The 12,165-nt window shown below is 51.5% G+C and overlaps 2 protein-coding genes across 2 annotated transcripts in view; both read left to right on the top strand.

The window, feature by feature from the left end:
* The first annotated feature begins 2,037 nt into the window (after positions 1-2,037).
* On the top strand, positions 2,038-4,594 carry LOC147986710 (ubiquitin-ribosomal protein eL40 fusion protein-like). Its single transcript, XM_087544900.1, has 3 exons — positions 2,038-2,338; positions 2,615-2,828; positions 4,245-4,594. The coding sequence occupies exons 1-3, from the start codon at positions 2,236-2,238 to the stop codon at positions 4,342-4,344; spliced, it is 417 nt and encodes a 138-aa protein (XP_087401026.1). The 5' UTR covers positions 2,038-2,235; the 3' UTR covers positions 4,345-4,594.
* Positions 4,595-5,556: 962 nt separating this feature from the next.
* LOC147986709 (BTB/POZ and MATH domain-containing protein 1-like) overlaps positions 5,557-12,165 on the top strand; it is a 196,380-nt gene continuing 189,771 nt past the window's right edge. The window contains exons 1-2 of the mRNA XM_087542123.1: positions 5,557-5,788; positions 6,639-7,112. Of these exons, the coding sequence (XP_087398249.1) occupies positions 5,557-5,788; positions 6,639-7,112 (706 nt within the window). The remainder of the gene's footprint in view (positions 5,789-6,638; positions 7,113-12,165) is intronic.

Here is a 12,165-nt window from a genome sequence, read left to right as displayed (position 1 = left end):
TTTGCATGACTCTAGTTAGCAGTTTTTGGACAATAAAATAGATGCTGCGAATGTAGGAGCCCTGTTTGGAATGCATAAATGCGAAATAATTTCCACAAGAGTCAGACGATCTTACTTTTAACACTTTAGTTGCTCAGGTTTGGAAAAAAATAAATGAAAGCAGCCTTAGACCTTGGGCCTTAGGGCATCTCCAGCCGCGCCTCCAGGAAGGCCTCCCAAGGCGTTTTTTTTTGCGCCGGCGCCGAAAAATCGGCCCAGTCGCGCCCCAGGAGCCCGATTTTCGCCGGCCTGGACCGAAAACAGCGCCGGCGGATCGAGGCCGAACCCGGCGCGCTGGGGGGCGCCCGGGGGCGCCGGGGCGAACTGTTTTGGCGCGAAACAGCCGCAGGGCCGCCGCGTTAGCGACACGGCTCTCTTCTCGGCCTTTCGTCGTCCTCATCGCCTCGTTTCCCGTGACGAATCAATGCCAAAGCTGCCGCGCTGCCGCGCTGCCGCGCCGGTCAGCCTGCGCCATTGATGCCTCACGGGCGGCGCAATGAAGACCGGATGACGCGCGTCCCTCGCCCGCCACGCGTACACACGGCGGCACGCGCACGGGCGGCGCCTCGGCCTACATAAGACGCGCCCCAGCGCATTCGGCGATCTCACACTCACTTGCCGTCGTCGTTCCTCCCTCTCCTCTCTCTCGCCGTCTGCAGTTCATCACACCAATGGCCGAGCGCTTCCTAGGCAACGGCGCGGCGGCGAACAGCTTCGGCCGCCGCCATCTCCACGAGAACGAGGCTCGCCTCCTTTTCGAGGCCGAGTACCCGGTCCCGCCGGACATGCGGGTGCTCGGGGCATGGAGGATCAGCGCCGGCGGCGTGCTGGTGCCCCCGGTACCCACCGGCGCAGCGCGGCTTGCGGAGATCGCACGCATCCGCTCGTCCCTGCCGCGTGCGGCGAGGGAGGAGCCACGGTACGTCCCCGACAGCCCGCTCTGGGAGCCTTATTTCCGCCGCCGTCACGCCGAGCAACTCGAGGCCACCAACGGCGTCGTGCCCTCCGGCAGGCTCAACGCCGCCGGCCGGCGCCGGTGGTGGGGCGTGCCAGGGCGCACATTGGAGGCCGTCCTCGAGTACATCGAGGGCGGCAACACGCCGCGCCTCGAGTACCCCGCTCCCCCGTCCTTCTCACGCCGCCGGGGAAGCTCCTGGACCCCGAGGCGCATGGAGACCGGGGGGTCCTCCTCCTCGTCCGGCGGCTCTCCCTGCCTCCACCTCCGCCCCGTCAAGCCGGAGCCCCAGGGCACGCCTGTCAACGCGCGCACCCGCAGCTCCGGCGTCCGTATCGGCGACAACGCCTCCCCCACCGGCCGCTTCGTCCTCGTCGAGCCCAAGCCGGAGCCCGGCCTCCCCTCGGAGTACGAGGAGATAGCCCGGCGCGGCTTCTCCGACGAGGACGCCCTGCGGTGGGCGCGAGACGACTACCTCCGCGACGAGATGGTCCGGCAGCGCCGGGCCCTGGAGGAGATCGCCGCCCGCAAGCGTGGGCGCGAGGACGAGCACGACATCGTGGTCCTCGACAGCGACGACGACGACGCCCCCGGACCGTCCAACCCGCCGCGCTAACTGGGGGAGGGATGCAGCAGGGACGGCGGAGGCGTAGGCGGGGGCGACAACGACGACGATGACGACGGCGGTGACTACACGCGGTTCTACAGCCTCCTCGGCATGTAGAACCGCGTGGGCGGGCGGCGAGAGAGACGACGGGGTAGCCCGCAGTAGTTTTCCTTTTTTTGTAAAGTATGTTTAAATTTGAACGAACTCGCCGATGTTTGCGTTAAATTTGAGTCGTGTTTGCGCCATATTTGACTTTTTTAAAAACCCGTGGGGGGCTACGACTGGGGGCATCACGCCCCCAATGTGCGGTTTAGCGCCGGTGCGCCCCCAGGAGGCGATTTTTTGCTCCTCCTGGAGGGCCAACGGGCTGGAGATGCCCTTAAATGAGCTACTAGGTAGTACTATGTAGAGAGTGACCGCGCTGCTCCTCCGACCGAGCGCCGGCCTTCGCGGCCCTCACTCGCTAGGGCTTCGGTCGGCGGTTCCTTGGCGCCTCCGTTTCCTCCTCCCACCCACTCGGCCGCTCCCTAGCTATATAACCGCACCGACGTCCGCCGCGCTCCCATTCTCACCAGTCCAGTCCACCACCATCCGGCGACGGGAGAGGAGAGGAGAGCGGCAACCGGCGGCAAGGATGCAGATCTTCGTGAAGACGCTGACGGGGAAGACCATCACGGTTGAGGCGGAGAGCGGCGGCGCCGTCGACAGCCTCAAGGCCAAGATCCACGACAAGGAAGGTACGCCCCTCCGCCTCCTCCCACAACGGACTCCGGCCGCCTTCACCGGCGTCGGTAGCGCCTTTCCTCGCATCCGCGTGCTGCGCCGTTGCTCGAAATGCCCGCCTTGCTGTGCCTTCTTGCTTGATTTTACCACGCGCGCCTCCTCGATCTACATACGGTTTGATTCGCTAGACAACCGCGGTGCGAAAAAGGGGCCAATTTTTATCCTGAATCTGTGGCCGTCTTGTGGTGCGAGGCTAACCGTGGACGCTGTGTTGGCTTCGATGATCGCAGGTATCCTGCCGGACCAGCAGCGCCTCATCTTCGCCGGGAAGCTGCTTGGCGACGGCCGCACCCTGGCCGACTACAACGTCCAGAGGGAGTCCACGCTTCACCTCGTGCTGGGCCTCGCCGGCGGGGACAAGGGCTCCTGCTACCCGCCCAAGATGGAGCCTAACCTGCTCGCCCTCGCGCTCAAGTACAGGCAGCACAGGCTTGTGTGCCGCAAGTATGTGCTATTCCTTGGACAATTTCTTTCACTATATACATCGATTTGCCTTTTGGTCTGGAACTCTGGATGCCTATGAATGGTTGAAGCTTGTGAATTGAGATGTTTCTATTGTGGTCTAGATGCTGCCTATGAATGATAGCGGCTTGTGATGCAATGTTTCTATTGTTGTCTGTTCAATGGGGATCGATGCATATGTAGATCATATCTCCGTGGTTTGGAACTAGCTAGACTAGCTCATTGGCATGCTTTTTATGAAGGGATACTACGATAGGTGTAGAGTACATAGACTGTTTCTTCCACGATTCATCGATATATGCTGCTGTTACAGGCATCTTTGTATCTGGATGTCTTATGCATGACAGAAGCTTGTGAATTTAAATGTTTCTTTTGTGGTCTGTCCGATGGGGATCAATGCATATGTAGATCATATCCCTGTGTGGTTTGGATGCAAGAACTAGCTTATTAGCATATTTTTTATCAAGTACTAGTTGAGGCGTATAGATGGGCTATTTCTTTCATGATTCATCGATATATGCAGATATTCTGCTGTTACATGCATGTTTGTATATGGATGTCTATGCGTGACACAAGTTTGGGAATTGTGATGCTTCTGTTGTCTGTCCGATGGGGAACAATGCATATGCAGATCATATCTCTGTGTGGTTTGGAACGAGGGAACTACACTAGCTTATTAGCATACTCTTGAGGTGTAGATTGACTATTTCTTTCAAGATTCATCGATATGCATGCAGTTGTTTACATGTTTGTATCTTGATGATCTATGCATGACAAAAGTTTGTGAAATGCAATGTTTCTTTTGTGATCTGTTCGATGGGTATGGATGCATATTTATATTGTATCTCTGTGTGGTTGGAACTAGCTTATTAGCACACTTTTGATCAAGTACTAGTTGAGGTGTAGATGGACTGTTTCTTTCACGATTCATCCATTTATGGTGCTTTCACATGCATGTTTGTTTATATATGGATCAATGAAATGGATGCATGTCTAGGCATGATAGAAACTTGGGAATTGTGATGTTTCTGTTGTGGTCTGTTTGATGGGGATTGATGCATATGTACATCATGTCTCTGTGATGTTTAAATGTTTAATTTGGATCCAGGGAATTAGCTTATTAGCATACTTTTCATCAAGTACTAGTTGAGGTGTAGATGGACTAGTTCTTTCATGATTCATCAATATGCAGTTGTTTACATGTTTGTATCTAGATGTCGTCTATGCATGGCACAAGCTTGTGAATTGAAATATTTCTTTGTGCGTGGTCTGTTTGATGGAGATTGATGCCTATGTAGATCAAATCTCTGTGTGCTTTTGATCCACAGGAAACTAGGTAGTTTTTATCAAGTAGAAGAGTATATCCTAACTTGTCCATGATTTGCGTTGCACTTGCAGGTGCTATGCACGCCTGCCCCTCAGGTCTGCCAACTGCCGCAAGAAGAAGTGCGGCCACAGCAATGAGATCAGGCCCAAGGAGAAGCTGCGCTACCACTGAAGCATTGGAAACTTGACCCTGGGAGACATGCCATAGCTGGATTAACTGGGAGTTCAAAGTTTGGTTCGAGTCTTAGCTAGTTTCTTGGATATGAAGTTTCATCCTAGTTAAATGTTGCTTCTGTAATCTAGAACCCTGAAAGATGCTGCTAGCACGTTGCTCTTGTATTAGTTTCTGTCCTGGCACTTTGCAATCTGCTCTTGCATGAATTAATGGTGAAATGAAGTATTCGAGGTCTACTTGCATTGAATGATCAAGTCAAATAGTGCTCTTGCTTTCCTATGTTTCTGTCATGCATGTACTATGGTTGAATCTAATTACTGTACTTGTAAACACAGGCTTTCGTCGTCCAAATCAAAATGTGAGACTCTGTATTTGTTGCCACATCTGGAGCATCATAGACGAAATTTTGTTGGGAAACCGAATGCCATCTGCATGCAAAACAGAGTTGCAGCACTGAAATCGCATTACCTTGTCACCTATTCGCTGAAGCCATGCTTGTTGTCACATATATACTGCCAGCCCTTGTCGAACAGATCATATGGTGTAGATGGAATTCCAGGGACCGTACTAAGAGAGCTGTTCATTGTTGCAGCCCCCTTGTGACCCGGCCTGAGAGAAGTTGAGAATTAGGAAACACCGAAGCGGTAGAGTTAAAGACATACAAAGCATGGACAGCTGAACCTGAATGTAAATTGGGCAAGGCCTGAACCTGAAACAAAGCATGGACACCTGAACCTGATTCAGAGGTGCACGCGACCATGCATCGTTGCAGCAGGGAGATGGATTTCTCTACTGCAGCTTCAGCCATGTTCAGCACTTTTGATATGTGCACTTTGGACCCTTGGACATTGGTTGAGGGGAGGTTGGAGAATCCGAAGGATTCCACACAGGCACTTTCTTCAGATAAAGGCCTAGTTGCAATGTGCAATCCGGATCTTCAATGGAAAACCAACAAACTTGCCAAACTTGTAGACAAAATCTTGCCAAAACGAACGACGTTCAGCTAGCAGGAGTTGAGGGCACGGTCGAGGATTTTGCGGTTTCTGATCGGATCCGTGCGCCAAAAATGGAAGGGTACCAGTTTCAGGAAGGCTATGGTGGTGAAGTGCACTCGGGAGTCGATCGGAGTCCAACCCGGCCGTTGCCTTCCTTCCTACAAAAACGCACAAATTAACCCACCCCCAACCCCGGCCGTGAGCACGACGAGCGATGGGGAGCTCCACGTCGTCCACCCGCCGTGCCGCCAACACGGCGCAGGGCTGGCGCGCGGACTTGGAGGCCTCGAGCGACAAAGTGCAGCAGGGCTCTCACGTGCTCGAGATCACAGGGTACAGCCAGTACCGGGAGCGACTCGGGGAACAGCGCCGCCGCAGAGTAACGTCGCCCGTGTTCGCCGTCGGGGGCCACGACTGGAGGATTCACTTCTACCCGAGAGCGGTTTTTTGCAGGACAAGCTACACGGTACCCCCTATCATAGCCGTTCAATCTGAACTCTGGTGCATCTGGATGTGTGCATAGATTAAAAAATCAGCAGCTAGGCAGGTGCTTAGTGCTTAATAACCTGACAGTGGATGGAGACCCATGATAGAGACCGGCAAGAAAGGCAACAGTGTCTGCCACTATGCACTGTCATTGCTACAGTTCTGTACAAATAAAAAACACTCCCTCTTTGATGGATGACTATTTACAAGAAGGAATCTTTCCTCACAAAAAGCTCTCTTTCTTCGCATGCAAATGGAATCTGCATCCAAATGTGCAAGCTCTCTCTCTCTCTCATATGTTCTCTCTCATATTCATAAATAAAGCCTCATTTTAAAATAAATCCTCACAGAGCTTCACTCTCTCTTCTCTATAAAATAAATTCTTCTCTCTCTGTCACACGCTACCTGTCTCTTCAAATTTGCAAAGAATTTTTCTGTCTCTTCGAGACTCCCACGTAGGCACTTCTCTCTCTTTCAAAGAAATTTCTCAGTGATTTTTTTCTCACTCACACCTGCTACCTCTCTCTTCACTTTTTGCCGTAGGGGTGTCACACTTTTCTATTAGCTGCCCCACTCCTTTTCTCTCTTTCACTATTGCAGCAGTGCTCCTAGGAATATGACAGAAGGCTGTAGCCATGCAGACAAGACAACACGTTCTGCTAATGGCACTGCAGCGAACAGCTACACTGCTGCTGATGCTCCTTTTGTGCACAAATCTCAAAGCAAACCAACAGTCTAGATAAGAGGTACTGTGGAGCTCGAGTTAGGAAGAAACTTTCTGCTTCTACCCAGGCGGGATCAGCTCGGACATGGACTTTTACAAAGACTACGTGGCGGTGTACCTCAGCTTAGAGAGCAAGGACTGGGACGCCAGGGTGAGGGCGTCCTTCAAGCTCAGTCTGGTGGACGTGACGGGATCCTCACCGCCGCATACCTTGACAAAGACACACGACTTCTGTGCCGCCGACGGCGGCAAGAGCCGCTCCGGCATCAACGGTTTCAAGAAGAGGGCCGAGGTAGAGGCGCCGCCGTACCTCCGCCACGACCGCCTCACCATTGAGTGCGTCATCACCATCGTCGAGGATGCGAAGCCGTTCGTGGAGGTGCCGCCGTCCGACATCACGGAGCATCTCGGGAAGCTCTTGAAGGGGAAAGTGGGCGCCGACGTGGTCTTCATGGTCCAAGGAGAGGATTTCCCTGCCCACAAGGCGATGCTCGCGATGCAGTCGCCCATGTTCAAAGCGGAGCTGTATGGCGCGATGAGAGAACAAGGAGACAGCATGGGTGAAAGGGTCGACATGGTTGACTAGAGGGGGGGGGTGAATAGGCAACTAACAATTTTTAGCTTTTCTTTACCAAATTAAAACTTTGCATCAAAGTAGGTTGTCTAGATGTGCAACTAGGTGAGCAACCTATATGATGCAACAACAACGAACATACAAGCAAGCAAGAGAAGTAACACTAATAAGCTTGCACAAGTAAAGGTAAGAGATAACCAAGAGTGGACCCGGTGAAGATGAGGATGTGTTACTGAAGTTCCTTCCTTTTGAGGGGAAGTACGTCTCCGTTAGAGCGGCGTGGAGGCACAATGCTCCCCAAGAAGCCACTAGGGCTACCGTATTCTCCTCACGCCCTCACACAATGCGAGATGCCGTGATTCCACTATTGGTGCCCTTGGAGGCGGCGACCGGACCTTTACAAACAAGGTTGGGCCAAACTCCACAACTCAATCGGAGGCTCCCAACAACACCACGAATCTTCACCACAATGGACTATGGCTCCGTAGTGATCTCAACCGTCTAGGGTGCTCAAACACCCAAGAGTAACAAGATCCGCTAGGGATTAGTGGGGGAATCAAATATCTCTTGGTGGAAGTGTAGATCAAGGCCTTCTCCACTAATCCCGAGCAAATCAACAAGTTTGGTTGGCTAGGGAGAGAGATCGGGTGAAAATGGAGCTTGGAGCAATAATGGAGGTTTTGGGGGAAGAGGTAGGTCAACGAAGAAGAAGGGGACCCCCTTTTATAGTGGGGGTAACAATCCAATCGTTACCCCACTAAAAAACCCCGCAGAGGGCGGTACTACCGCAGGGGGCAGCGGTACTACCGCTGGAACCAGTGGTACTACCGCTCCCCCTTACGGTACTACCACCCAGCCAGAGAGGGCTTGAAGATAGAGGAGGGACTGGCCTAGCGCGGTACTGTCGGATAGGCCCCGCGCGGTACTGCTGCGGTGGCAGGGCGGTACTACCGCTCTCGAGAGGTACTACCGCACCTACTACCGCTGCAAGTGCCGCTCAACCCGACACGAGAAGTGCCCCCCTCGAGTCGAGGCGGTAGTGGCCCGGTACCACAGCGGCACTGCCGCTGAGGACCCTCAAGCGATACTACCGCTGGACACCGCGGTACTACCGCTGGGGCCAAAGACTGCCCAAATCAGCAGGGAATCAAACCTCCAACGACGCGGAAAGGCCCAGAGGGTGTGAAACGAAAGTATATGTGATGATTCCACCCTACCCTTACCAAAGCAGACCCCCTCTTGATAGTACGGTGACTCCTACGAAACTAGTCCACCAACAAGAAACGAAAGAGCTACACCGTCTTGAAACACACTCCGAGGGGAAAAGAGATCGTCTCGAGCCAAAGGATGAATATCTGAAATGCTCAAAGCACATGGTTAGTCCGCAAATATGTTGTCATCAATAACCAAAACTACATCGAGAGAGATATGCCTTAACAATCTCCCCCTTTTTGGTGGATTGATGACAACCAGGGATTTGCATAGGGAAAAGACATAAAAGTAAGGATACTTAGAACTACAAAATTGAAGGAAATATGCCCTAGAGGCAATAATAAAGTTATTATTTATTTCCTTATATCATGATAAATGTTTATTATTCATGCTAGAATTGTATTAACCGGAAACATAATACATGTGTGAATACATAGACAAACAGAGTGTCACTAGTATGCCTCTACTTGACTAGCTCGTTGATCAAAGATGGTTATGTTTCCTAACCATAGACATGAGTTGTGATTTGATTAACGGGATCACATCATTAGGAGAATGATGTGATTGACATGACCCATTCCATTAGCTTAGCACCCGATCGTTTAGTATGTTGCTATTGCTTTCTTCATGACTTATACGTGTTCCTATGACTATGAGATTATGCAACTCCCGTTTACCGGAGGAACACTTTGTGTGCTACCAAACGTCACAACATAAGTGGGTGATTATAACGGTGCTCTACAGGTGTCTCCAAAGGTACATGTTGGGTTGGCGTATTTCAAGATTAGGATTTTTCGCTCTGATTGTCGGAGAGGTATCTCTGGGCCCTCTCGGTAATACACATCACTTAAGCCTTGCAAGCAATGCAACTGATAAGTTAGTTGCAAGATGATGTATTACGGAATGAGTAAAGAGACTTGCCGGTAACGAGATTGAACTAGGTATTGAGATACCGACGATCGAATCTCGGGCAAGTAACAGACCGATGACAAAGGGAACAACGTATGTTGTTATGCGGTCTGACCGATAAAGATCTTCGTAGAATATGTAGGAGCCAATATGAGCATCCAGGTTCCGCTATTGGTTATTGACCGGAGATGTGTCTCGGTCATGTCTACATTGTTCTCGAACCCGTAGGGTCCGCACGCTTAACGTTACGATGACAGTTTCATTATGAGTTTATATATTTTGATGTACCGAAGGTTGTTCGGAGTCCCGGATGTGATCACAGACTTGACGAGGAGTCTCGAAATGGTTGAGACATAAAGATCGATATATTGGACGACTATATTTGGACACCGGAAAGGTTCCGGGTAAGATTGGGACAATACGGGATCACCGGGAGGTTATCGGAAACCCCCGGGAGGTATATGGGCCTTATTGGGCCTTAGTGGAAAGGAGGGGAAAGGAGCAAGGGAGCCCCCCCCAAGCCCAATCCGAATTGGGAAGGGGGCCGGCCCCCCTTTCCTTCCTCCCTCCTTCCTCTTCCTTCCCTCTCCTACTCCTAATAGGAAAAGGGGAGTCCTACTCCCAGTAGGAGTTGGACTCCCCCCCTTGGGCGCGCCACCCTCCTTGGACGGCCTCCTCCTCCACTCCTTTATATACGAGGGCAGGGGGCACCCCAGAGACACAACAATTGATCTCTTAATCTCTTAGCCATGTGCGGTGCCCCCCTCCACCATAATCCACCTCGATCATATCGTAGTGGTGCTTAGGCGAAGCCCTGCGTCGGTAGAACATCATCATCGTCACCACGCCGTCGTGCTGACGAAACTCTCCCTCAACACTCGACTGGATCGGAGTTCGAGGGACATCATCGAGTTGAACGTGTGCAGAACTCGGAGGTGCCGTGCGTTCGGTACTTGATCGGTCGGATCGTGAAGACGTACGACTACATCAACCACATTGTGCTAACGCTTCCGCTTTCGGTCTACGAGGGTACGTAGACAACACTCTCCCCTCTCGTTGCTATGCATCACCATGATCTTGCGTGTGCGTAGGAAAATTTGAAATTACTAAGTTCCCCAACAAAAATATAGACGGGCTCCCCCTGAATGTGTGCACCTAGTTAGTAGTGCCTTTGGAATGCAAGACACACACATTAGGATCAACACTCCCCCTATATTTTATAGTCCAAAAATTCTAAGCACAGGATACATGATCGCATGGTATAGAACAGGATAAGCATGCATCTCATAAGATACTTCAGTACTGAATAGACATAGATAATAAAGGTAAAGATAAGGTAGCATATGTCTCACACCATATGTCTAGAACTTAGGTCTCATGGCACCAAACCAAACCAAGCAAAACGATGAGAAAACACAAGACACCACACACACCACAAAGACACACTCGCAACACGGCAACAACACAAATCCCTAAAACTCTCTCCCCCTTTGGCAGCGAGACACCAAAAGGGAAAAGCGCGCTGCTACGGCTCCAGGTGATCGCAAGCTGAGGATCTCGAACATCATGTCTCAGCGTGATCGTCTGCACCTCCGTCGTCGGTCGGAAACTGCTCGGCGTCTGAATCAGTCCATGGGCAATGCTGCTGAATCCACTCCTCCTCATCAGTGATCCTCTCCTCAGATCCATTGTTAACAGTGACACCCAACTGGCGCATGAGCTCCTTGTGACGTCTGTGGGCCTTCTTCTCAGAGACATGAGACATGTACTGGCCATGAGACTCCATGCAGAAAAGTTTCTTCATCTTGCGCTTGATCCTCTTAGCCCATGAGGGCTCCACACCGGAGGGCTCATAGTCCTCATCCTTGTCAGCCTCAGCATCGTCCTTGGACTCCATGTCAGCCTCAGAAGGTGGAGCATCAGAACGAGGGGCCTGGGTGCCCCAGTTGTCCTTCTTCCGCAGACGTTTGATATCATGAGAAATCAACTCTCCAGTTTCCAGCACAGCCCTATGATAGTGATGTGCCCAGGACTTCTCAATGAGTAGCATGATGAAAGGACCATAGATCGGACACTTGCGCTTAGAAATGGCAGACAGAAGCTCAGACCACATAACATGAGAAATGTCCAGGGTCTCTCTAGTGGTTTCTTCCTTCTCATGCTGGCAGAAGAGAAACATGTCCACAAGATAGGAGTGGACCATATCCAGATTCCCAATGCGCGGGAAAAGAGTCTCACGGAAGACATGGTGAAGGATGTCCAGATAGGTAGACAGCTCATAGGTTACCTTCTTTGTCTTGGGGTTAACCTTCTGAGAGCAGTAGGGCCAGAGAGCTTGCTTGCGGGTGGAGGTGACATTGCGGTGAGGACGGAAGCCGATTGGATGCTCAAGCCCGTGATCTTCCACCCCAAGTAACTCCATAAAGGCCTTCCACGTGACAGTGAGCAACTTGCCATTCGTCATCCAAGTCAAGGTCCTTTCTGCATCAGTTCCAAGATGGACAGTGGCATAGAATTGGCATATGATGTCGGCATCAAAGTCCTTGTTGAACTGCATGATTCTGAGAATGTTCAACTGAGTGCACATTTGAAGGGCTTCGCCAAAGTACTCAGGGTCCTTTTCCATTGGATCGGTGTCGATGGAACGGACATCAACAAAGTGATTCTTCTTAGCCTTGATCACATCAAAGAAGATGGAGAATTGAAAGCGGTTCCAGAACGGACATTTAACCAAAGTGGGATCTTGGATTTCCTCATAGGGGTTGCGGCGACGCTTTGCCCAAAATTCCTCGGCAGTCATCTCAGTCACAGTCTTTCCCTTTGGCTTGTTTGCAGATCTCTTCGTGTAACGCCCTCGATGCGGCTATAGCTCCCACGTGTCGAGGCACGACTTAGAGACATAACCGCATTGAAAGCAA

The sequence above is a fragment of the Triticum urartu genome, chromosome 2A, assembly GCF_056163025.1.
Source record: "Triticum urartu cultivar PI428250 chromosome 2A, HENAU_Tu73, whole genome shotgun sequence".
Lineage (NCBI taxonomy): Eukaryota > Viridiplantae > Streptophyta > Magnoliopsida > Poales > Poaceae > Triticum > Triticum urartu.
Note: the sequence above shows the minus strand (reverse complement) of the source record. Positions and strands in the feature narration are given on the sequence as shown.